At 41.8% G+C, this 27,364-nt stretch overlaps 1 protein-coding gene across 6 annotated transcripts; it reads right to left on the reverse strand.

Annotated features, from left to right (window-relative positions):
- Window positions 1-1,509: 1,509 nt before the first annotated feature.
- Window positions 1,510-27,364, reverse strand: LOC308038116 (uncharacterized protein). Of its 6 annotated transcripts, XR_013921900.1 has the most exons (6): window positions 27,112-27,364; window positions 25,329-25,435; window positions 19,346-19,449; window positions 13,759-13,986; window positions 11,261-11,369; window positions 3,026-4,672 (listed from the first exon to the last, which is right to left on the reverse strand). XR_013921900.1 is itself a non-coding variant. In XM_080340397.1 (4 exons), exons 1-4 carry the CDS (start codon window positions 27,208-27,210, stop codon window positions 4,619-4,621), a joined length of 369 nt encoding a protein of 122 aa, XP_080196523.1. In that variant the 5' UTR covers window positions 27,211-27,364; the 3' UTR covers window positions 3,026-4,618. The 6 variants fall into 6 exon arrangements, 1 of the variants encoding a protein (XP_080196523.1); XR_013921897.1 differs by lacking the exons at window positions 13,759-13,986; window positions 19,346-19,449 and adding an exon at window positions 1,510-1,879 and having other exon boundaries at window positions 4,548-4,672; XR_013921898.1 differs by lacking the exons at window positions 13,759-13,986; window positions 19,346-19,449 and having other exon boundaries at window positions 3,026-4,466; window positions 4,548-4,672.

Here is a 27,364-nt window from a genome sequence, read left to right on the forward strand (position 1 = left end):
CCATCAACAGAAGGTCTCAAGTCATATTTGGGCACAGATATCTGTTATGAGGCGAGAAAAGCCAGCGCACTGGCCAGCCCGGCCGCTGGATTCCTCCAGCTCCATCGTGCTCCAAGGGGACAATTTCCTCTCTAACCGCCAGCAAATACCACTTCTGGTGTTTGCATCCTGTTTTGTCTCCGAACCAAAGAGGGGGGAAAAAATAATACCCCAACGAGTCGCAGAGTTCACTGAAAATCCTACAAGCTTTTCCTGAACAAATAACAGATAGTGACCTCTGGCCCTGTCTTTGCATAAGAATTAATATCAGTATTCAGGAGTCACTGCTGTGACTGGGGACGACGCAAATGCCAGATTCTGATTTAAAACTCAGATTATTTTTTTCCTTTTTTTTAAATTTTTTTTAACTTTTTTTTTTTTTTAAGAACCCAGAAGAAAAGGGGAGCCTTGCAGCTCATCTGCATTACAGATCAGGCCTCTTTGAGAAAATCAACCATCCATAATTCATTACATGTTTCCTGCAGGGCCCGGAGACGGCCGAGGCCCTAGCAACAGAGTCATAGCAACAGCAGCCGGCCGCAGCCAATCGGCGGCCATCTTTCTGACGCTGCTCAGCCAATCGGGCGGGGCGGCACAGTCCGAGGTGCCGTCGCCCAACGGCCGGGAGTCTGCGCTGTCAATGGGTGCTGGGCGTTGGGAGGGTGGGTGGTGGTGTTAACGGCACAATCATAGACTGGCCTGAGCTGGAAGGGACCCACAAGGATCATCGAGTCCAACTCCTGTCCCTGCACATGACAACCCCACAGTTCACACCATGTGTCTGAGGGGGTTGTCCAGTCTCCTCTTGAACACTGTCAGGCTTGGGACTGTGACACCTCCCTGGGGAGCCTGTTCAGTGTTCAGCACCCTCTGGGTGAAGAACCTTTTCCTAATGTCCAACCTAAACCTTCCCTGGCACATCTTCCTGCCATTCCCTCAGGTTCTGTCGTTGGTCACTAAAGCGAAGTTCGGTGCCTTCTCCTCCTCCCCCTGTGAGGAAGCTGCAGCCGCCATGAGCTCTCCCCTCAGCCTCCTCCAGGCTGAACAAACCAAGAGACTTCAGCCACTCCTCATACAGCTTCTCCTCCAAACCCTTCACCAACTTCATAACCGTCTTCTGGACACTCTCTAGCAGCTTAATATCTTTTTTATCCTGTGTCACCCAGAACTGCACGCAGTACTCCAGGTTGCTGGTGGTGGTGTTAGCAGTTGTGGTATTGGTGGTGGTAGTAGCAGTAGTGGTGGTGGTTTTGATACCAAAAAGTCAGCAAAAAGACTCTTTAACACTGTTTTGAAAGTGTTAAAAAGCAGGCACTTTTATTACAGTGCACCGGACACTCAGAGGATTGCTCCTCTAATCGAGTGTGCACGTGATTCACACTTCTTGGTATTTATTACGTACACCTATTACATATTCATTTGTTTCTACCACTTAAAGCATGAAACAAAAATTACTTACATAATCCTGCCTTTTGCCGGAAGTCCTTCTTTGGTATTCGAGAGTCTTCATCAGGGGTCTCTAGTGGTCCTCAGTGGTCTTCGCAGCCTGGTGCCCCCCTCCCAGTGTTGGCTTCGTGACCTAATTTCTTGAGCATGCACATTGTCATTTTGTGCTGCTATTTAACAAAAGTCATGTAGCTCTTTCTTCATTTAGTTTTGTTCTTATCCGTTGTAATGGTGGTGGTAGTGGTGGTGATGGTGTTGGTGGTCGTAATGGTCATGGTAGTGGTGGAGATGGTGGTGGTGGTGATGGTGGTAGTGATGGTTGTGGTGGGCAGCAGCTGCACGGGGGAGCTTTAGAGTTTCATGTATCTGAAGTGTGTGGCTGGCTACTGCTCTACTGTTTGCACAAAAAGAAGTAACGTGGAAGTTAAGACTTACTACATTTAGTGCTCCATTGGGAATATTGGCTTCTGATTCTAATTGTCTTTATATCTGCCATTGATCTGCAATTAGAAGCAGCAAAGGCCTGGCTGTAACTACTCCTGGTAGTACCTTTCATCTTGAAATCTCAAACCACTTATAAACATGGATTTTAACAGGAAAAAAAAGCAAGGCACAGTTGCCCAAGACTTGCCTACCAATTACACATAAAATTAGTGGTATACTTCGAAAATTCAGAAGTCCTGGCTTCTTGTTCTCTGAAGTACTTAATTGTGGTGGGCAGCAGCTGCACGGGGGAGGCGGCTGAATTTATTTTGTGGGAATCAGGTAATTTTGAACATCTGTCCAGCCAAACTGTAACAATGCATGCTGATGCTAAAAGGTGCGGTGGGTTTTGATCAGGAGGAAGTGGAATCATTATTTATTTATTCTTTGTGGCAGACAAGTGTATATTTTTTTAAAACACTTGTAGCTTGAGGAGGACTTTTCTGAGTAAAAATGCCTTGTACCTACCTGGCACAAAACCTATATACATCTCTGGTTGTTGTTGGGTTTTTTTTCCTAATAAAGATTCTTAACTGCAAGTAACTCTATAATTCAAAAAACATTATTTTGTATTCTGTTGGTCTTTATGAAGCAGAAATACTCTGCTACAACTTGCTGTGACAGTCTATAACTGAGAGATTACTTTTGAATAAAATGGCTTAATAACCAGATTTTTTTTCCTCAGTTGTGCTCTACAACAATAATTACTGTGTTCTGACTTTGCTCTTCCATGCAATAGTTTGTCTTACATGACATAGTCATTGTTCTCAAATGACATACAGGAGAACAAAGCAAAAATGCAGGAATTGTGGAAACAGAATAGTTGCAAAAACAACCAAAAAATCTGCTGTAGTGCAAACTGTACTTGGAAACAGAAGTGCAGAAATCATTGAGCCTTCATGCATGGAATTCTGTTGTGAAGTTTTGTTAAATGGTGTAAAGTCCTAATACTGCTACACACACAAAAATGTGTGATTTCCTTTCTTTGAGGGAAAGGAAAGGTATTGAGCTTTGTTTAGATTAAATAAGAATAGCAAAGCCAGGAAAGCTTGTTGGTCACTAAAGTCACACAATGGTGACTTACTGCAACCATCAAGCTCTGGAAAATAATATGATTTTTCTCAGAATGACATAAGGAAATATGTGCTTTTGCAGTATTTGTATTTAACGTACATTTTAAAAGAAAAACTTGATGCCCATGTCTATGCGGGTACAGAGGTCTATAAATCCTAGTATAAAACTGTATCTTTTATCATTTATCTGTGGGGAAAATGAAAAGCAATCATTTATCCAAACCTGAGCATTACACTTGAAGCCAAGATACTCTAGGTTATCTATGAAAGCGTTTCACCCCTCAACCTAAAAGCCGATCCCAAATTCCACTCTAATGCATATGTTGCTCAGATAGTGAAAGTGGAGATTAGAAGATTTGCTATGGATGCTTCAAAGTACATTTTGGGACCCAGTGCCCCACATTGAACTTTAACAGATGATGCATAAATTGACTAAAGCCGTGAAGGCTGCCAGGGGAAGATTGAAAAACACATTTCAATCTCCTCTCGTATATTTTATAAAATGTTGAAAACAACCTGCTTTGTCAAGGCCATGACTCCTGAGATTCCACAGATGAAAAAATTCCGGATCGCTAACTTTCTTGATCTGACAAAGGCTCAGAACTCCGCTTAATCATTATTTTTTTTCAACAAATTAGTAGGACTAATTACTGTTTTCTGTGTAGAAGGGGCAGTTTTTCACTTGTTTGAAGAGAAGCCATGTTAAGATTTTTACAGCAGTATTTTGCAGCAGTTAAACCTGAAATCAAAATATTTATTTCATCCTAAAAATATCCCAAACCAGAATCATTTAGGCACAATGGATCTGAAAATATAATTGCTGACTGTAAATTAAAATTTTTATTTTTCTTTCTTGGCAAGAAGGATCAATTTAGCAATTTCATATTTTGCTTGCAATTAGACACAAATGAAGATTTGAATGTCAGGCCTATGACTTCATTAAAGTCATTTAATGAACCCTGTGGTCTGCATAGTTAGAAATAAGAAATTGTCTTCCAGGATGGTTAAATTGTCCCATACCTTTATCCTTAACTTTGACAGATTCAACGTAGGGCTGGAGGCATGCTCACTCTGAAAGGCACAGTGCTCTCTAATGAGCTGTTGCAATCACATAACTTAAGCTAATGAATTTCTTATCCTCTTATGCGGATGAAAGTTTCCATTACAAGTCAAAAGATCTCTGCTTTTTAAGTGGATTTGTACCTCGCATTTGGGGAGGGAAGGGCGGAAAGGATACTGCAGTGAGTGAAATTCATTGTGTTCTTAACAAGCAGCACTGTGTGGCAATAATGAAATCATCACAATTAGTAAAGGATCCTCGTGTGCTCAGTTTGAAGTGCAGAACGTTCCAGGGCAGAGCCACAGATCCACAGGCACGGGTGGAAATTTGAACGAGTCCCACGAGTCTGTGCAAGAGAGCGGGTCCTGTTCCCCTTACACCCTGAAGTGGCTCCAGGGCCAGGCAGAAAAGCTCAGTGCTGTGCAGAGAACCAGCGGCCCACCTACCTGCAACCCAGTATGTAGAAGAATATGACACTTCTATTTGCAAAGGCCAAATCGCTCATTTATAAGAGGGGTCATCTGAGGCACCGATGAACAGTGTCAGTCCTCAACTCCGCAGTGGTGAGGTGCTGTAGAATAACAATATTGCACGTTTACACAGGGACCTCAAAGCCTTTTGTAGCCATTTGCTGCCCAGGCCACACAGCATCACACAGACGTATTTCACCTAGGGCATAAAACCGGTGTTGTTCCACGTTTAAGTGCTACTGCTTCTATAGAAACAATGTGTCATCTCAAGAGCTGGGTGGGAAAGATCTGAGCTATTCCAGTGTGCTCAAATGTGCAGACTGCAATCACAGTGCCAGGGGTCAACATCTGCCTTAAGAGAAGTCGTTCTGACTTTGCAGAGGAAGTGGGAAGGAGCAAAAAAGGAAGAAGAAAACAAGGAAAGAAAGAGAGAGAGACAGAGAAGGAAAAAAGGAAGGGAGGGAGGAAGGAAGGGAGGAAGGGGAAGGGAGGAAGGGAGGCGGGGAGGAAGGAGGGAAGGAAGGAGGGAAGGAAGGAGGGAAGGAGGGAAGGAGGGAAGGAGGGAAGGAAGGAGGGAAGGAAGGAGGGAAGGAAGGAGGGAAGGAAGGAAGGAAGGAAGGAAGGAAGGAAGGAAGGAAGGAAGGAAGGAAGGAAGGAAGGAAGGTCTTACCTACAATTTGAGGATCTGGGTACACATTAATTTATGCTAGTAGTTTCTCTACTCAGTCTTATGAGTACGTAGAAAGTCTCTGCATCTTTTTCAGGCAGGCTGCTCTTTCTGTCATTTAATACAGTGAAGGCTGAAACTGTAGGATACCTTTACAGTAAAAGTGTGTTTTCTACTTCAATCTTAGGGCCAAATTCTTGTTTCAAGGTAAGCAGCTACACAGTGCTTATGTCCCTTGTCTGTGGTTTGGAGGTGGGAAAGACTGGCTCATTGACTGTAATGGGGACTGCAAACCCCTATCTCTGAACAGAATTTGGCCCCAAGACTTGAAAGAAGTAGGGATTAATCTGTGAAAAGACAGCTCTTGACGAGGACTTTTAATTCCATATTAGCTCCCTAAAGATCATCCCAGAGACTAATGTAAAGACTGGTCACGGCCTAACCTAAAACACATGAAATTCAGCCAGAACGCTTACATTATTTCAAAGGATGCAGATCAGGCTGTAAGGGAGTCACCTGAAACAGTTCAAACCCCAAACAACAATCAGGACAGTTGTTTTTATTTACTGTTTCCTGCCTGATAACACAGAATCTGAATTTTCCAGTGTATTTCACATGATCATCACTTTCTTACAGTGCTTCACAGGAGCTTCGTGTTTTCCCCAAATTCAGGGCTGGTGTGTACTCACAAGTCAGTAGAGATTTTACCGTGGATTTGCAGCTGTGCTGGGTGGTGTCACCAAAACCTCCAAGTGACTCAAAACCTTCAGCATTTCACATTTATGTGGATTTTAAAGCGTTGCTCGGCTAATTCTACTATGCCCCAGCAGCCCGAAACATCCTCAGAAAAAAAAAGAACCGTAGGAGCTGCCCTTTTGTTCTTGCCTCTTTCCAAAAGAGGCCCAGGTAGTGACTTGTGAGTTCCCTCTACACAAAGAAGAGAGAGAGAAAAAGGAACTAATCTCCCCTGCCCCCCATGCGGGAGGGCAAGCGAGCGGGGAGGAGAGTGTGTGTGTCCACAGGGCTGGGCAGGGGGTGACCCCCGGCTGCCTGTCCACCACAAAAGGGACTATGGCATTGACACAGCCTCGCTGCTCCCCTTCGGAGGGGGCGGATTGAGAGGAAGTGACCCTCGGTGCCCCCCTTCTGCGGGGGACCTTGTGAAATAACTGTTGCTCTTCTCTTCCTTCCTTCCTTCCTCGAGCAGGTCAAAGAAATTAATGATGAGAAATCTCCCTCTTTAACTTCGTCATTTGGAGAGCAAGAAAAAAAAAAAAGGCTTTTTCCTTGAAAGAGATGAGGAGGAAGTGTTGAGGTTCTAAACTTGACTATTTACTTCTGTCTTGGGAAATGCAGAGTGGTTCCAGAACCGGTCTGCGGGGTTTGTGGGTGACAGGGCAGCAGCAGCTCCAGGTGAGGCTGTGTGAGTCCATCTGGGTTTGTTTTCTAAGGAGACTCATAAAACCCTGTGGCTCAGTTCCCAAGAACCAGGAGTATCAGGAGGTTCAAGGCTGTTCAACACCACTCCCTAATGGCATCTGCTTAATTACTAGGGAAACCCAGAGCTGGGAGGAGAAGGAGGATCCTGGGGACTGTGGGAAGGAAAAGGCTGGTTCAGGTAATTGAAAAGGAATCAGAAATGGTTAGGCCCCCTTCTTAGCTGTGTGAGCGATCTCTGCCCTTCCCTGCTGCAGTTCACGAAGTGCCAAACCTTGAACCTGAGGCCGGGCCTGAGTAGGTTTGAGCTTCGAGGTAAACATTTCATATACTGCCCTTGTTCACATCTCTTGGCTGTTGAGGGACAGTAGGTAGAGCACATGGACTCAATCTCTCCCCTCCCTCTTCAAAGGAGTTTTAAATGTCTCTCAGATGCACTTGGGGTGAGTTGGAAAGGGAGGGAATGACCTTTGGATTCTCCCTCCAGAGGGAACCTGAGAAAATGACCTTTTGGCCCTTAGCTCCGCGGGGGCTCGGGAGAGGTCGTGAGGAATGACTCTTGGTCCAATCTTGTTCTCCACAGGGGCTAGATGGGGGGAAAAAAAGGAGAAAGAACTCCAGGAATATGTGATCACGGGAATTTTTGTCTAAAAAGGGACATGTTTACTTCATAGCCCCTCTAAGAAAAATAACCTGCCACAGAGAAGCAAGCAAGTCCATTTAAAGCAAGAAAGAGCCTCAACTCGGTGACCTAGAAATCAAGGCAGAAAGTAAAAGCTAATAAATAAATAAATAAGTAAATAAAATAATCAGGGATGTCACACAAAATCAAGGGGTGCCCTCTGAAGAGGTGTAATCAAGGCTCTGAGCCATCAGTTATAATGGTTTTGATTAAAGAAAGCTGTGCAGAAGTAATCTGTTTTATTTTTAAATAGCTTGATTTTCCCTCGCTACTCGCTTGGAGGCTGAACCTAGAACAAGTCGAAGGAGGACATGAAATGTTCAGTGAAAAAAGACAACTGAAAAGGCATGCATTTCATTTAAAAGTTACTTTTGGATTTGATGTGGCACGTAAAAATTGGTTGAAAATAGCAATGCTTTAGTAAAATAGAAACATGAAAGACCTTCCAGATTCTGGCTGATCAAGCCACACGCTTCTGCATTTCTTCCAGAAAACCTGCAATATAATTATAACAGCAGTTGTCACACTGAGCTGGGGATGGAGTTCATCATACGCTGTACACCTAGAAGCATGAAGGTTTTGATTTATTCCCTGTATTCTTCACAGTGTAAAATCTTAAAGTGAAAACTTCCTTCCTACAAACTTCATATTTATTCACAATTCTGAACTTCTTCACTTGTTTCCGTTATAGTTGAAATCTTCTTTAAGTCTGAAAGTCTTCTGTTCTTATACAGGGTCAAATTTATTGTCTTTGCTTGATAAATAAAGACAAATAGTAGAAAAGAACCTCAAAAGAGTCACAGCTGGGGTGGGAGGGGAGGGAGGTTTACATTTTCTTCCTCAAGAAGGTCAGATGTTTATTCAAGCCTATCCAAGCCTTTTGAACAGCGCATAGGCTGTGCTGGAAATCTCCTGAGAACAGCTTTTCCTGGAGAATGGAAGGACGGCTGTCTGCAGAGCGGCCGGCTGCAAAGCGCTCTGTGCGTTTACAGCCTGACAATGCCGAAGGTGCATTGAAATACAAGATGCACTAACACGGCCTGTTTCCAAAATGGTTATTTCAATAAAATGAGCTGAGTTCTTGTAATAACCTGCATCGTGGCAGCAAGAATAAAGTGTGTGTGTTATTTCCTGCCAGTTATGCTCTGGCCATCACTGAGAGTTCCTCCCAAATGACTTAGATGTTGGAAATGGGGGGTGGGGCTGTCCCCTTACCTAGAGTTTTGCTGACCAACTTTTTTAGTCATAGCAGTTTTTAGGAGAACTTTGGAACATTATTAGCAATGTTCAGCTCTTTCCTTTTCTAAAAATTATTTAAAATAAGCTGCATAAAATATTGGAGCCTGGAAAAGCAAAGGCAAGCCAAAACTTGTACTAAGTGCAGAGCAACAACATTGTGTAATTTGGCCTACAAAAGCATCAACAGCGCATTCACCACATGGCATGGCAGAGCCATTTAAAGCTGAGGATCTTAACACTGATCCATGGAGGATGGCTGTGAATGTGAGCACAAGCAAGATGCTGATGTCCTTTTCGCAAAGGTACGCAACAGCATTGAACAACATCTGCAACTACAGCTTCCTCTGCAAAGACCAGGGACTAGAATTACTGCTCTCCTGATAAAATACAAGAATCCAAACAGGCCTGCAACGTACAGTTTTTGTAGAGGCTTGGAAATTATCTTTGACCACAACGAATGGGCAAAAGCTTATTGTGCCTACCAATCCCAACTCAGAATTAACACTGGATTTCTAAAAGCGTGGCAATCTTGTATGTTCTTTTCAGTAACAGCATGTGTTCTCTATTCATAGGAAATCAAAGTTGTATGATGTTTACATTTCAGCAGCAAGCTTCAGAGAATGAATTTCGCCATTCAAAGCAGAGCTACTTTTAAGTAATACCAAGATAACAAGAAAGTCATGGAACAGAAGACCAAATGAAGTTACATTCCTCACCTGCTAAAACTACTTTCTTAATATGCCAGCTGTTGCCTGAGCTTCAAAGATCTGGAGGTAAAATAAGCAGTGGTTTAAAATAAAGCTGCTTTAACCCATTTGTGAGCAATAATGTAATGGCATTCGTGGCCTTGGCGGTATCTGGACCATCCCTTTCCCAAAGTGAGAATCGCCCTCCCCAGCTAGCTGGGAGCATCCTACCCAGCAGCCATGTGGTACTTTTTCTGTTGGGAGACAATTTTAGCTCATTTTACAAAATTTTACAAGATACAGCATTGATATGCTGCCTGTTCTGAGCAACAGTTAGGGTGAAGTGCCCCAGGTGTCATTTATAAGGCCTGTGGTACCCTGAGGTACCCTGGTTATCTCTGCATAATGCTGAAACATGCTGTGTAGGTACGCCATTGTGGTGTTCTTCGGGAGAAAATCTGTTCCTTGAACCATAAGGAAAAGCTGGATAAAATTTGATTTATGCAGAAATAATGTCCTTTTATGTCCTCTTCACATAGCAGTTGTTTAGGTAGTAGCAAGAAACCACTTTTGCAAGGTGTACGAAGAATGAAACGAATAGTCAGCTCTAAGACGCAGTCACTTTAAACCACCTGGAATTCACCACCTGCACACCAAATGCATTGGACAAATCCCTGTGTTTGTTGAGGATGGAGAGGTTGCTTGGTGTGTCACCTACAAAACTAGGATGTGGCTTTGGCTGATGGTTCTGCTCTTGTCACCCAGCCTTAGTCAGTTTGTGTCAAGTCTTTGCAAGTTACGCAGGGATCCCTGGAGCTGCCATTCAATGCAGATGACGTAAATCCACTGTGTTTGCCATTGACGACTGAAGATGTGTTTAGTACATTATTATTAAGTGAGAAAAGGCAATGTGTGACTGAAGTTCACGCCTTTGAAATCAGTGAAGTTCTTTCTGTTAATATTGGTGAGCCGTGGTTGTAAGTATACGTGCATTTGTATTAACAAGAGGGGAAATAAACAGAAAGATGACTGGAATCACAGTAACATAGGGATACAAATAAAGCCACAACTGTTGTACGAGGATTGGTTGCTATGCCCTTGGCATGTGGATACTGTCACAATACCTCTGAGAAATGCATGTTTACTGGATATATATTATAGTACATACTACCACAAAAAGGGGAGGGGGCATTCAGTGACACATTCTGATTAATTGGTTAACAGGAGCTTCCTCATACTCATTACAGCTTTTCGGCCATATCACTTTCTAAATCGGAAGACACAATTTTATCTGAGAGTCCATATGGCTTATCAGGAAACTGTGCATATAGAAAACTCCCACAGTCCTGAACCAAGATAATATTTATCTAATAGACCATAACAGCTCGGAAAGAGTCAATACGGTCTCTCATTTGAGCATGCATTTTGATATGCATTCTACCTATCCAAACACAGGTCATTTACATTGTAAGATATCTGCCTGGTAAATCCATGTTTAGGTAATTCTTATAATGGTGGATTTTATTTTTTTTTTACAATAGAGATTACAAAGATCATTTGAATGTATTGTCCATGGACTAATTTGGAAATTACTGAATATTTGCCTGATAGATTGTAATGGACTCTGATGGAGCTGTTGGCTTTTATCAGCTAAACCCATATTTTGATATGTAAGCAAATCTGAAAAAGCAAAATATTTGCAGAATAATCAACCAGGCTGCTCTGTCTGGCTTGAAGCATCCTGTCTGCTTGAAGTCACTAGATGGATGAAAGCAGACTATGTGTAGCCAAGGCCCAAATCTGGCAGAAATGAGCCTTTAGCCTAAATTCTGTCTTACCCCTTGAACTCAGAGAAGCCCAGGAGCATGAAGAGCAGATTGCTAGGGGTTAATAGTTGAGTAGAAAGTGAAGAGTTAAGCCTGTTCACCTAATCCCATAGAGCTCTGCAGAGAACATCCCATGGTAAAACCATACTTGCCCTGAGAGTCCTGAGTGGGTCCCCAGCTGTATGTTCAGACAATCTTGAACAGTGTCGTTCAATAGGCTTAATCTTCTTCTCTCTTGGTATTTTCTGTTCTGTTTTCCCACTGTTGGAAAAGCAAAACAAAATAAAGAGAAAAATGAAGAGAAAGCAGGGAGCATTGGAATATGGGAAAAGAAAATTAGCAACAAGACATAGTTTAGGTTTTATTTCAATGTTTGGATACTGTTCAAAGTGAAGGATCAGAAATTTTCAAAGAACACAGGTTTTTGTGAAAAAGACACTTAAAGCAAATCTTTTTGTCAGTGTTTTTTTTTTTTTTTAAGGCAAGATTTTTGGCAAACCACAGTCAAGGAAAAGTCTTCCTGAGGAGGGACTGTCCAAAATCACAGGTGGCCCCTCAGCATAAGCTCTGAGAGCCCACAGAGGGATGAAGATGTCTTTCCTCTTCACTGAATGTAGAGGGACCCCACGTGGCTGGTGCAGACTGTGTCTGCTTCCTAAATGACTCAAGTTAGGGGAGACGAAACCTTCTCAAATTCAGCTTTTTCACCAAATCCTCTCATTGAAGAAAAATGGAAGAGCAGCCAGGCAGTACCAGCCTTTCCAGCAATTTTCCAGAAGTTATCAAAGCAAATCTCCTCACATGTCAAGGTTCACAATCCTTTTAAGCAAAATTATTTCAGTGATGTGTTTATACCATCTCCAAGTAATTTGGTAGCATTTCCAGAAGAGGCAGGACGTGCTGACACTGAGTAGAATAGAGAGAGAGTTATTCTGTGTTGGAACCACACAGAGAGCAAGTGACCTTGTGGGCTAGAGCTCTGGTAGGTCTTAATGCAGTTATTATCATGATGAGACATTTACAAAGTCAGCCACAGAATACTAAAAATAAAATTCCTATAAATAATGTAAACTGAAATACATATTTTTATCAGATCTCACTTTTCTGGAGGAGTATCAGTAAAACGGCAGTTGACATAGTGCCAATAAGACAGTATAATGAAAGGTAATATTTAATTTTCTTGAAAATGCATTTGGATTTGATTATTGAGGGTCTGTTGGCAGCTGTTAAGCTGTTATAACAGACATCAAGACCTAATAGAATGACTACATTACTCAAACCCTTCCTACTATCTAAGTAAATAAATATAATCCATATTCCGTTTGAAGCTATTGAAGAAGTTGCTGCATTGTAGAAATTAAGGTGACATGAAGAAATTAAGATTATGACCGTAGAGACTGCACTACTCACTGCAGCTTCAACTTGGGTTTTAAGAAGAGGATTGGAAAGGAACATACTGCAAAGAAATGGCCCTATTTCTGAACTGCGGTTTCTTGCCCATCTTGTGAAGTGACTGAGGGCATAAAAAGGGCCTCTCTGCAGTATCCCCTGCTTTCTTTGATGTAGTATAAGGGTATCTATGAAGCCCAGGCTCGTTCATATTCTGGAAGGTAAGTAAGGATGCTACATTTAATCTCCATTGAAACAGCAACACAGATTCAACAGTGCATCTCTGTGAGGCTTCCTACGTACCTTTGTATCTTGTCCGTCACCTACCAGCCTCAGTCCTTGCTCTTCCTCACTCCGTCCTGCCATCAAATCAGTGATAGCTGTATCTAGTATTCTTAAGAGTATCTCTACCCCAAGCCCATCTCTGACAGTCTCATGTTGTGGTCTTCAGCCGTATGTGTAGCTTTTGTCTCAGCAAAGTCAATATATGCCTATTTCTAATCATAGGGTAATTCGAAGTGTAGCCATCACATTAGCCCTGTCTTAAGGAGAAGGGATTCAAACCAGACAGTTAGTTCAGGAAAGCCGTGATTGCCGTCAGTGAGAATGGTCCATGCTTGAAGCATGTATTCAAGTGCTTTGCAGGATCAGAGTCCCAGTCACTTATGTGCCTCAGTTTCCCCATTATCCCTGGTGGGGATACCATTTACTCAGATCACATTGCATGGTGAGCTCCCACTGATCTTATGTTCATAATGTGCTTGGAAAAATGTCATTAGCTTTTCCAAAGGTCTGAATTGTTTCTCTTTAATTTTAACTGGTTTCGTTCATAACCTCCAATGTTCTTTTCCTGTAGAGTGTGTCTGTGTGTGATTTCTTTATTGGTAAAATTAAAATGCATCAGGAAAGTTCCTGAATAACAAAATGCAGCACTCCAGCCTCCTGGAGTTTAATTATATTTGTATGCCCACTCCTGCTTCGGTGACTCTTTCAGAGGTTCCCACTCACAGCTGCAGCTAAGTGGGCACGTCTTAAGGTGACAGATTGAGAATATGTGTTCAAGTGCATATATAAGCGTATATATAGATTTCCATTTCTCCTTCATTTCTCCCTCCCACTCACTGATGATAAAATCACACACTTGCAATTGAAACTGCAACACACTTGGTTATTTTGAAAAAAAAGAGAAAAGAAAAAGTATTGCTCACCCTCATCCCTCACCTTTCACAGGATTTCACACATTATTTCCCTGCTTGCTCACCCTCATTCCTGGTTTGACAAGGGACTCTCACAAAGCCAGTGATCCTCTTCTTTGACCATCTCCTTGTCATCCCAGCAGAAGTATTTCCCGCACCACAGCCTTCCCATCTAGGTCTAAGCTGACAGTTGACTATGAAAGCTTCAGATCCAAATCAGACTTTGTGACACAACCGATAGGTTCCTCATAAGACTCTGAGGAGTCTCATGGCTTGTATCACATTATATTTACCTGAAAAATTCAGAATCCAGTCAATACTGTAAAGCTCTGAAAGTTTAAGGCACTCATGTTGGTGGGGTGAGGGGAAGCTGTGATTCTGGACTTACATTTTTCAAGCTGTTTGCTTCAACCACACTTGCACTGCTTTTGTGTTCACTTTCTTTGAATATTCATGTGATTGAAGTCTGTGTCCATTAACATTCAGAGAAAGTGAACCTCAGAGCTGCACATATATTTTCAGAAGGAGCGGTTTACATTTGCACGCTTAAGTATTCATAGCTAAAAGCACTCACTCGAGGAACAAAATCACCGCCATTTAGGCAGCCAGTCCTAAGCAAAACTATTTATTACACACAAAATAAATTATTTTTTATCCTGCTACAGGATTTTTTTTGCTTGCTCATAGAAAAAAAAAAAGTATTTAAATAATCCAAGGAAATCACAGCTTTCCCATAGATTTGTGCAAGTAGAAGAAAAGCTTAGGCAGATTATGCGTTATAAAGTATTTGTTCAGAATTTGGATCCTCCTGCCACAAAAGCGTGACCTCTTGTAGACGTTAGCGGTATGGAAACTATGACACACAGCTGAGCAGATACAGGCTTTTCAGCAGAGATGTTACACATCCACCTGACACAGTTAATTAAAATGTCACTTCTATAGGAGTAAAGGGAGATGAATGTGAGCCAAACAGCTGAGCAGAGAATTTTGTTTTGCCTTTGAGCAATTCACTGTAATTTTGTTTAAACACAGGGTGCTATTTTTCCCATTGTATTGATCAACATAAAGCTACGAAATTTACCCCCCCCAAAAAAAAAAACCTGGCATGTTCAAACCATTTTCTTCACACCTTACACTTATTGATCTTAAACTTTTGAGCCTATTGAGTGTGGTGGCCTGGCACACTAACATCAGTGCAAAGACCCCTTTTGATTTCAGTGGGTGTTATAATGATCTTGCTGGGAGGGTATTTAACATCAAATGCTGTACTAAGTGACGACGTGGGGTTAAGTCATCCCCCATCAGAGTATATGAAGTAGCATGTGGTTTGTTGAAAGTGTAGCCTAAACGCAAATGTTAAATTGACACAAATGTCAGAACATGTTGATGATGGGTATTGATGGCACAAAGCTGGGAGGTGTTCCCAAACTGAGAAGAATTTTTACATTGTATGGAAGGAATTGCATGACACTTTGAACTGGAATAATGGAAATAGGATGAAATTCATTCAAGGTGCAAAATACTAATTGATATGTCTGGAACGCCTTCCTGTGTAACCTCATCTGGGTGTTCCTGCTCCGGCAGGGGGATTGGACTGGATGATCTTTTGAGGGCCCTTCCAATCCCTGACATTCTGTGATCCTGTGAACTAAAACCAAAACACTGCCTGTAAGGCGGGAGCTCATCACTGGGAAATGACCAGAGGTCATGAGTTGATGTGATGTGGTCATGATGATGATGGTGGCTATGAGCCACCAGCCTGGGGCACTTGTGAGGAGGCTGCCTTCAGTTGTACCAGGAGCAGTATTTCTAGTAGAGCTAAGGATGTATTAAACTATCATGGTCTGGTGGGCTGATCTAATGGCTCGCTACTGCCTTAAAAATGGAGACATGTCTTGTGCCCTTTCCTTACTTTCAGCCGCATGTTCCCACCGTCTCCTATGCACAATCTCTAGCTTTCCTCAGACCCTTCTCATAGCCTTCTGCTGCCTGTCAGTCCAGACTTCTGTAATTTTTGGGCAACAACCAAGGTAAAAAATGTTTTTGTTGTTACTGAGCTGTATGCATTTGTGGAGAGATCCAGAAAGACTCAGACCTCCCACACAGCAAATGACAAGAGTGTGTAGCAGGGAGCAGAGGTGGAGGAAAGAGAAAGGAGTAGGTTCTTCTTCTACTGACAAGTGGCTGTTAGGTCAGTGCATCCCATTTTCATAGAATCATAGAATAGTTTGGGTTGGAAGGGACCTTTAAAGATCATCTGGTCCACCTCCTCTGCAATGAGCAGGGACATCTTCACCCAGATCAGGTTGCTCAGAGCCCCGTCCAGCCTGGCCTGGAATGTCTCCAGGGGTGGGACATCCACCACCTCTGTTTTAGAAAAACTGCTGACATATTGTCTTTGAGTAAAATTTTGTCTGGGTAGGAGCTCATCTAAAACATACCATACACTGATGGACACAGAGGGATGGACCCTTTGGTGGTATCATTGGAGAGCAGCCAGAGAAGGCGTCTTCAGACCACCTCACTGCCCTCCAGAGATACTCCTGGGGAAGTCAGAAGTTGAGATTTGCTTGCCAGTTGGAAAATGTATATTGCCAAGTGGCAACCTCTGTGAAAGACTAATTCCTAGATCTCCAGTCTATGATAGCAACTCGTCAACAAGAAGCAGACAGCACTCTACCTCCAGGGAAGTCTGAGACTCCACAGAGTCTGCCGTGCCAGCACACAAATGCTGCAAACACCATCATATGGTTCCTTTTGTAAACCTGTTAAGTTTGTTGATCGGATTTTTTTGTGTTTTTGTTTTGTTTTGTTTTTTTCCAGTACTGAAAGCCTGGTCCAGAAACTGATTCCTGTACTCAGGAAAAATCTTCCAGTTTTCAGCTAAGTGTATTCAAGACCTGTGTACACAGGGGATCAAGCAAACTCAATGGCAAAACAAGAAAGGAGGCAATTGGCAAGATATATGGTCAGGCACTTAGTTACCGCATTGAAAGCAAATGGTCACAAGGAAACAAAAACAAAACCAAAAGCCATCTCTAGTCAGAGATGGCAACCAACGTCCAGCACCTAGACCTCTCAAGAGCCTTTTCAGCTGCCAGACCTAGGAATCAAGAGCTTCTGGAGACACTCTACCTTCCAAATAAGTCTTCCCTTTCCACTTCTGCTTATATTCTGGTGTACCAGTTTCAGGAGCTGGTGACCTGGTTTTCAACCAGTAACCCCTCCCTGAGCATCCCTTCAGCATCAGGATCTTTCACTCTGCAGCCACTTACCCATCTTTGTCAGAGGGGCTTTGGCGTATCTTACACAATTGTAAGCGAACTTGATGACTCTCTCAGGACCCAAATCTGGAGCAGTGAGCAGGTCTCAGCATCCTTTAAGTGATGCCTCAAGGGACATAAGACAGAGATGAGGAGCACGAGGGGGCACGTTTGAGCATGAGGAGGCTGCGCAAAACAGGGAGGACAAGACGTTTTCTGCCTTCGGAAAAAGAACAGGGAAATAGGTCTGGAAAACAGAGCTGGAGGTGTAAGAACCAGATGATTTATGTGTAGGTACACATGAGAGAATGAGAAGCAAAGTTGCAAACCAGTAATTGGTTTAGGGTTTATATTTATTATAAATTCAAATTCCAAGCTATAATTAATAACCTGAGCCTGGACCGTACCTGTTATACAGAGTTGCTAACACATCTCTATAAAATGTCTTGCAAGGCGATAGCTAGACATAAATTCTGTGAAGCTGATGATTTTCAGCATGTTATTAATACCAACTTTCTATAAAGACAGTCCATTGTTATAAAACTTGGCAGCAGACATAGTAATGAAATGTTGCTTGGAACCATCTTTTCCAGCAACTGTTTTCACTTCTTATGTAACCTTTTTAAGATTTCTGTGGTGCATTTCTCCCACATCCCACTTTGTTCTTGAGTAAAATGAATGGAATAGTCATATGCAAAAGAATGTTCAAAGACCGTTAATGCTATTTTAATTTCTGTGTTTATGTCATAATTCACTCTTTTTGCTTTGGAGTCAGTGATTTATACCCATGGATGAAAATTCAGATTTGTACTTGGGGCTGTGTGATTTGGGCTGAGTTGACATTACTGTGTTTTGACTTTGTGGATGGGTTACTTTATACAAAATTCTTTTGACTTGACAGGCCTAAAAAGGGGGCAAAAGCACCCAAATGCATTTATCTCTTCTCTTACGTATGACTTCAACAATAATATAAAAATTTTCATTTTAAAGTGCACTAATGCCATTTTAATCATTTATTGAGCAACAAACATAATACAAAGGAAAGGATGAAATGGAATATTCGTGGCTGCAGGGACAGATATCATTATTCAAGGGTAGAAGCATGGGAAAGGGTAAAGGGGGTTTAAAGAGATACTCTTTTGTTGTACTTAACACTGATAAATGACATACAAGTCAGGATAACAGGGCAGAGCTCCTGTCAGGGAGACAGTGATAAATGTGGAGGCTGGGACAGAAAGGTCCACTAAACAGAAATCTGTATATGACACGTTGTACATTTGATAGACTTGTCTGCATGGTCTGAGTAATCCACCAAGTGTTCCTCTTGGCTCGAATTGTGGCCCTCGAGCACATCTTATACAATCACTGAGCTCATGTTTGTTTTCCCATTTTCATATGGCAGCAAAGATCAATACCCCTTAATCAGTGCAGCACACAGGGCTAAAAACAGAGAGGAAAAATGTCCTTATACAAATATAATTGATATCTCTTTCAGGCTAATCATTGCTAATATGAAACAAAAAGCAGATAGACCCTTTATTACTACTGCTGTCTCAAAAAAAAAATGTTCCTTTTAAAAAAATGCTCAGCATCAACCTGTTAACCAAAGGATTAATTTAAGAGAAAACAAAATCCTCAATTATTTCTTCTTTATGAATAAAACAGAACATCTGATTCATACATTAAGCTTCCTACATCCCATGTTCCCGTGCAACATGGCCTGTACTTCTCAAATGTCCTCTGTGTCAAAAACGAAGACAGAGGATTGGAGACAGCCAGAAAAGCATTCATGTCCTTAAGAAGCAATTTTAACAGTTCACAAAGAAAAAAAATCCAAGAATACACTCATGTAACATTCACTGTACCCTCTTAACAGATGACTAAGACTTGCACTTTGAATAGGAAGAATGTGCATGAAGGGATAAGTGTGATATCAGGTAAGAACACAAAGGAAGATTGAACGAAAGTAATTCAGCCAGATTGGTGGGAGATTAGAGGCTGACGGTCAGTCCCTTTTGGATTCTTTTAAGCACACAGACATTTTTTACTGGCATATACTGCCTGTCTCGCTGAGCACTGCAAGTCTGATGGCGTAGTGGAGAATTGCCAAGTTCTAGGTGGAAACATTTTCTCTGTTACAGCAGGTTATGAACACAGCAGTATCATCTCATACCTTAGGTGAGGCTGCCGTACATATACCTGTGGGTACCAATATGTGCTGACACAATCTAACGAAGATGAATCACAAGGGCAGCACTGAAACCTGAATTTCAAAGCTATCCAGCTTCATATCTACAAGTTTTGGCATCTGAACATCATGTACCACCTACAGCACACTGGCTTCTTTTGTCTCTTCCTACCTCTAGTGCAGTCCCAGGGAGTGACTTACCAAGTGTGGTGGCACATCTACTCTCCAAGACGTGATGTCCTCTCGCTCAGTGAATTTAGGATGGGGAAAGTGAATGGAATGGAGCACAGTCCCCCTCTCCAGCACTGTGCAAAGGAAACAAAGAGAGAATAGGAATATATCTTCACTTTTCCAGTGGAAACACCCGTCTTCTAAAGTCTACGGGGACTGTGGGAGGGACCGGCGATGGCACTGTCAAAAATCCTTTATAGGGAAAAAATTATGGACACCTTCCACATAAGTTGTTTCACTTTCCAAGCACTCATTAAGTTCAGGAAAGGGTTCTGCAACCTATTCTGCAGAAAAGGGGGACCAGAGACCATCTCTATGACCACACGATTAAAGAGGAACCCCAGGGAAGGGTCCCTGTGAGGGTGGCGAACCCCAAGCCCGTCTTAGCAGTTTATGGGTGGGGGAAGTGCCAGACGCACAGATTTTAACACACTGAGGCCAGGCAGCTGGGTGCCCACAGAAAAGCTGCAACATTGAGAGGAATCTTAAAAAGAAACAAGCCCCTTAAATAAATTCAGGTGTGTTTGGGACCACTGCTTTATAGAATCTATGTTTGACATTAATATACAATACAACCTCAACATGACGCTGACATACTCTCCCTGCTACTCTCCACTGCATCCTTTGCCTCTGGGTCTGATATGTCCTCCAAACACCAGAAGCGGTAGGAAGAAATTGTGTACGGATTTTTAATGTGTTTTTCCTCCTTCACTGCAGCTCAGTAACACGAGCTCTTGCAGCCAGAAGGGCTTGTTTACCCACCTGCATTCGCACGTGGACGCTGGCATGTTCTGCATCGTGTCAGTACTGCAAAGTCAGTGAACAACAAGGGTCCATATGTCCCTCAAATGACCTACAAAATACCCTGAGAAACGGATAGGAGCCCCTTCAGAACATCCTTTTTCATAACATGTTGCCTTGACACCGTGGCTAGAACTGGGTCAGGATAAACAGATTGTTTTGTGAAGAAAAGAGGGAGAAGGGAGGAAAACAATATCCTATTTCCCACATGCTGCTTTCTGTCTTAATTCGTTACCTTTTGTAATGCGGATAAATGCATCCTGACACAGAAATCTCATGCAAGTCCCTGACATCGAATAGTGCGCTGAAATAACAGACCTCACATTGATGATTTTAAAAGCATATTACAAGTTTCTCCAACTAAAATGCCTCTCTACTGCTGAGTCTAAATATTGATTTCAGGCTAGAATAGTTGATACCTGGGATGGAATGAGTGAAAAATATGCTGTATTTTCCTTTTTTCACTACTACAGTACCTTTTTTATTATTAAAACAGTAAAAAGGGAAGAATTTATTAAATGTTAGCTATTTGTTATGTTTACCTTGTTTTTTCCCAGTTTATTCCTATCTATTTTTGAGAAGAACTGAAATAAAATCTAGTGCAGGGGGATTTTTTGAAGAAGAAAAGTCTATTCAATAGTAATGTAAAATGCAAGTTAAATATTTGTTAAGTGTTTAGTCGTTCCATAGAGATAAAAAGAAATTCTTCATCACGACCTCTATGCTGACCTTCACACCAAATGAGAAAGTTTTAGTGCTTATGTGAAACCATATACATTGTGCCTATAAGTGATTGCAAAGAAGAAATGAATATTGCAAACTTGTTTCAAGGCTCGTTTTGTGAGATATCTGCTCACTGAAGACTACAATTTACCTTTTTACAATTTCGTTTAATGATCTGACATTTGAGACATTTCCTAATTAATTCTGTCTCTGTCTAAGCCAGCTGTGATAAATATAACCTGTGCATACAGGATTACATTGTCGCTTTTAGAAAATACATCCAATAAGAAAACGTGAAGCTTTCAGGATAGGATGTTATATCAACCGTATCATAAATGATGAAACTCTTATTGTTAATCTGAAGTAGCTACTGTACTAAATAGCTAGTGTGAAAGGCTGCACCAAGTAAACGTGGGAGCACAGACTGTTTAGTTGTTTACAGAACATTTTTCACCGTAGAAGTTGTGTTTTAGCACATGAAAGCGGTTGTTTCAGAGTCTGGCGTTTGTAGGATGCTTGTGTATAAAAGGTTTGCTAACCAAAATAGTTCCCAAGTCGAGCGCATCCACAGGGCGACGATGGGGCAGGAACGCAGCGTGTGGAATCCCCTTTGTCAGCCCCGCAAACCGTCCGGGCCAGGACAGTTCAACGCTCTGGTTAATGGTGTCATGCCGCAAAAATGGTCATCTGCAAATCAGCAGTGGGGCATTTTTAAAATGGCTTTATAAGCAGCAGCTGTGACAACTGTTGATGTGATTTAGGGAGACCTCTGGAGCACCAGACAGAGCAAACTCTCTGTTAACTGTGTAGTGAGCCATGGGGTTTGCTTAATCAGCAAATGAAAAAGCATTTTTAAAGGTGATAAACACTCCTGGATATTGCCCTAAAATTACACACTGCAAGTTCAGACTTTGTCCTTGCATCTTTACTTCCAGGTAAATATTCCATATTTTCTTCTCTTTTTGTTGAGTGATTTAAAGCAGAGATGTGAAAGGGTGGCTTGACATGCCACAAAAGCTGGATGTTTTTCCATCAAAGAGCGAAAATCTCTGGAATAAGATTATACTAGATCTTGAGGTGTTCATTATTTGCTATATGACAGATCATGCTGTGGAGGAAATAGTAATTGTAACAACTGGAATAAGTGTAATACTTCTAAATTTCTGTTTCTATGGCGACTTTAATAAATATTCTTTTCAAGATAAATTTAGATACTCAGGAATATAAATGTTTCCTGCCTTCTGTTTCAGACAAAAATAGAATTGTATTTGCACAGAGATATGTTTTAGACACATTTGGCATATCTTTCCCAGATTGCCACTTTCTCGGTGACTATTCTTTTTTATGGAAAAGTAGTGGGTGACCATAAATATTCGTTTATTTAGCTGAGAAAAAAAAAAAGCGGTTTGGCAAGAGTTGACTTGCAATAAAACAGGTGGACTTGATGTGAAAAAGAAAAGGGAAATCCAGCTTTGCTATGGACATCACTCCCAAAAACTTGCAGCAGCGAGAGGAACAGCCTGGCCATCAGAGATGATGTGGTTGCCTGAATGTGTCCGGTGGCTGCAGATGGTGCTGTGGGTGTTCATGGCCCCGTCCTGCACCCTTTGCCCGCTTCAGTTCAGCATAGGGCAAGTTGGGCTGTGGAGGAGCAGGCCTGATGACCTCCCCATGAAGCCTTAACACTAGTCCAAAGCAACCCAAAATAATTCTTTTCCTTTCTTTTCCTCCTATGTTTATAGAACTAATAACTTTAGGTGATGTTAGGTCTTTGGTTTTTAACCTGAAATAAGGACGGAGTCTTCCATCCAAGACAGAGCAGGAGTGGATGGGGCTGGAAGGGCTGGAGCAGGTTGCGGTTTGTTTTAGTTTTGTAGTGGAGGTGTCCCTCCAGTGGCTTCTCCAAAAAATGCAGCATTGAAGACAAAACTGTTGGTTTATACTGCTGACTGAAATGAGGTGCTCTCTATGTCTCCCAAAACTAACAACACGCCTTACTACCTTAGAAAAAAATGGCAATGATTTAGGCAAACTGATGTCAACACTCACAGCTCCCTACGGAATTCACGGCATTCAACCAACAGGAAATTTAGGCACGTCCTTTAATGAAAGAGTTAGCACCCTCCACATTTATTCTGATTATGTATTTACGTCGCTCAGTTCTTGGAGTCCTAATAACCCCTGAATGAGTTTCTTACCCCAAAGAGTTTATAATCAAGGCATTAGAAAAATACATAGGAAATATGGGAAATAATTAACGAATATATTATTAAGTGTAATATGCTCGTGTAGTCTGTGTAATGTCTAAGGTGGGTTTTTTTCCCAAGGCTTACAGCAAAGGAGAATTTAAATAAGAGTTTCTGAAGGCAGGTAATAATGTTGCTTTGCGGCTGTTTGCAGGATGTCTCTCCCAAGCCCGAGGGTCTAATGGAAGAAGTATGAGTGCTTGTTAGAAAATTTAACAAGGGGATGATGGCACCCCAGCAACAAAAGCTGGTGCAGAAGGTACGTCCAGAGAGCCAAAGCAAGAAACTTGTATTCAGTGTATTTGAGGAAGAGGTGCCAATGTGGAAGAACAAAGGTGATCCAGGCTAGAGAACGACCTTTGATAGCCCATGAATAGGAGGAGGGTAGGACCAAGTTTCTCAAAGGCAACAGAAAGGAACTTCTAAGGATCTAGGTGTGAAATACTGGGTGTCTGGAGGAGATATTTACCTGCATCCATTGCTAGGAAGGATTGGCTATTAAAAATGTCAACAATCAAGAAGCACTGGGATTTCAGTAATCACAGCTCACCTAAATCTCAGATATAATAATACAATAGCCAGGTCGGGAGCCTGAGTGACAGGACAATAGGGTTATCACCTGCCATGATTGGGAAAGGATGTAGAAAGGAGGAAAGATGAAAAAATTAACAAAAAACAATGGCTGGACATTCATGAAGACTCACCAGGATTTTAGTCTGGACAGCAAAGGTAGGATTCAACTCCTGCTTAGGACACAGAATTCGAGGTGTCTGCCAGGGTGACTGGTGTGTAGGACCCCGTTACAGTCAATGTCAGTCCAACCACTGGAGCCCAGAGTGCAAGTCAGCTGGTCAAAGGTAGGTCAGGCCTCAGGATGAGCTTAAATATTCCTGAGAGTCAATTGATCGCATCGACTAGGGCTCCACTGACTGCAGGAGGTGCTTAGACAGCAGGGCCCATGGAGGCAGCTCCCCACGGGTGCTTGTCACCCACAGAATCCAGTAACCCAGAGAACTGTCAGCATTGAGACAATACGGGGCCTGGGGAACAAGGCCAACGAGGGATGGAAAGAGCTGAGAAAAGAGTAAACGGACATCTAGGAGGAGAATCACTAGAGGACAATGTCTTGCGCAGAACAGGACCAATTTAAGTATTTGGTTCTAGTTCGGCAGAGCTTTAGCTATCAGAGATATTGAATATTTGTTTACTTTAATAATTTTATGTAGCTTAAGTGAGGATTTTTGAAGTCCTAGGTGTATTTCTTTGAAAATTAGCTTTTTTCTTTGTTTATCTGTGTATTAGACTTAAAACAGATACTTTAAGTCAGAGATACTCTGTTCTCATCACAGCATGACCCATCACTGGCCAGGTGGAAGGCATTTCATCCACAGTTTAGCAAAGCATGTTGCATGTAACTTAAAGATTAGTCCCTCCTAAAGCTAGGAAACAATTCACACACTTAAATGCATCTAAACACTTGTTTTCAAGCAGAATCCCAATAAAAATTACTCACTTAAATGCTGCAGGGGATCATAAGTCTCTTCCCCAGTCTCACTGACTTTTACAGCACTTGAATTTTTAACATTTAACAATAAAATATAAGCATTACAATCCTTATTTTTGGATGTGTTTTTACTTTGCTATAGAGCTGCTTAATTCTCTGCCATATCTGGAATGACATTTGCGATGGAAGTCAGCCAGTAAGTTTGTGAAAGTTTTTCTGGTTCCCTGGAAACCTTCCCTAACATCCCACCCTGCCCAAAGTTTAGACAATGACACATCTCAGCCTTACATACTTCCCATGCCTCGGGTCTGAAAGGATTTTTCCCCTTTGCATATGAAGAAGAGCTGACATAGCCTAGATTGGCTTTTGAGACATTCTTGGGATAGTCAAGATGCTCCGTGTTTAAGAGAAATATTTATTTTACAGTTCACAGCCAAGGGCAACTGGCCTGGCTCGGAACCCATTGACTTCATCGGGAATTGGCTCAGGGTTGATGGGAGCTGCTCTGAGCCAGCCAACACATACATGACCGATCGAAAGTGTAAACCTGAGAACGGGAGGAATTGTGCTACCAGCTAATAAAAATTAAAATTAAAAAAAATAATAATAATAATAATAAATGCTTATATAGATAACACAAAGCAAACCATGTTTGGCCTGCAATTTTAAAAGGATTTACCTTAAATAATTTGGAGAGCCACTGAAATGCAGGTCTGGGCCACAGTCCAGTGCCCCTGGGGAGCAGAAGGAGATGTGTATCAGCATCATCGGGCTCCAGACTCCAACCTAAGACAGCGAAGCAGAGGATAAGCACTCCTGTGACCACACTTCCAAAGGGAGAGCACTCAAAAGGAAAGGAATTAAAATCAGAATACATGCAAGTTGTTTTACTTTAAAAAAAAAAAAAAAAGTATAATAACCACTCCACAATAATATTCTTAAGGCTCCCTCTCCATATCGACAAGTCCTCTAGTGCTTCCTCAGGCTGTCAGAGAGATTTTCAGCAGATTTCCCTATTTCCAGGCTTTTTGCACCGTCTCCTGTTTGCGGAGCATCTGTTTCTTTCAAAATAAGCAGGACTTACTCCTGCTGGCATTACCCCTTTTACACATAAAATAACAAGGATAGAACAATAACAAACAGATGTGATATATGACATCTCATAAACTATAATAGCAACATCTCTCTCCAGCCCAGGAGGGTTATTTAATTCATCAGGTTTAACGAGTCTTCAAGCAGTTTATGGCACGTACTGATTCATGCAATCTAAATGCAGCTCTGTCATTAATATCAGATAAATCTTTCTAAGCAAGAAGCTATGCTTTCACACCAAAAAAAAATGTGTCTGTGCTACAACAAGGGCTCGTGTTTTGGCAATTAAATTAAACTGGGATTTAGGCTAGTGGTTTTAAATAAAATTATCCTACACTAAAGGTAAATTTAATGCTTTCGAATATTAGTTCTGCTCCTGTGCTGGGTCGGGAGGAAGGTGTTGAGATCACACAAAGAGTAAGTAGCTCCCATGAGAAACCTGGCAGACAGATTGGGATTTGGGGTTGTCATGCTAGCAGTGGGATTTGGGGTTGTCATGCTAGCAGTGGGATTTTACTCCCAATCTGTGAAAGCTGGAACCCGTGCTTAGTAATAAAGCCTACACAAATATATATTACAAGTGAAGAGAAGAGACAACGTGAGATTTGAATTAATAATATAGTGGTTCCCAGCCAGGGGTCAAGGTCAAAGAGCGTATTGATAGCAAAATCAGCAGCTGTTATTTTCATGTGCCTATGTCTTGTCCATAGCCATACATTACACTGAAAGAGCCATATATACATCACGAGCAGACTGATGACAGCTTCTGGCAATGCTCCAAAAGTAGGCTATAAGCAGAAAATGACAGTTGGAAAGTGGCAAATTTCTGGCTTTCTTCTGTTTTTAAAATATGAATGGATTTTACAGGGAGGTGAGAGAGGTGCCAATAAAATGTTTCCTCGGCATCAGAATTATTCACCTGAAATAATTCAAGGAAGGCAGTACTGGTCTGCAAAATCCCAAAGAATTTTTAAAACAGGAAAACTAGGCAAAGTTGGGATTATGGGTCACTTTACTCACAATAGAGAACAACACATGTATGTTTATTTTAAAAGCTTATCTTTAGCACCAGTCTTAATAAAATGCCTGGAGTTAAACATGAAACTTGCAAAGATATGGAATCCATTTTAACCACATATTGAGCAATGATTTCTGTACTACAGCTAGCCTTGATACAGCCATACCAACAGCATCCTTAAATACTATTTGATAATATTCCTATACTGAGACAATAGTATTTAGAAGTTTTGAGGTTAAAAAGGAGTGATGTAAATTCAAACTGGATTGGTAGCTACCAATAAATTCTCCATTTTAAATTGGGTCAGTTACTTAGAGTTAGATTTAGAAGCAGAACTTGGGCACTCGATTACCTGAAAAGAGCACTGTTGCTGTGAAGCCTTCAGGCACTGGAGCATGTGAACCTGCAGCTGCTCCATTCCAGCAGAAGCTGAGACCATCTTTAGGCACATGGTCCTTTTCCTGGTGGTCTCTGAAGGTGAAAATGGGCACTGAGCACCTCATTGGTGACTATCAGCAGGAACACGAGTTGGTGGTTGTCTGTCTCTGAATACAGAACATGTAGGGATGTTTAGGGAAATCTTCAAGAAAAACATGAGGAGGTTT

Source organism: Nesoenas mayeri (genome assembly GCF_963082525.1).
Source record: "Nesoenas mayeri genome assembly, chromosome: 2".
NCBI lineage: Eukaryota > Metazoa > Chordata > Aves > Columbiformes > Columbidae > Nesoenas > Nesoenas mayeri.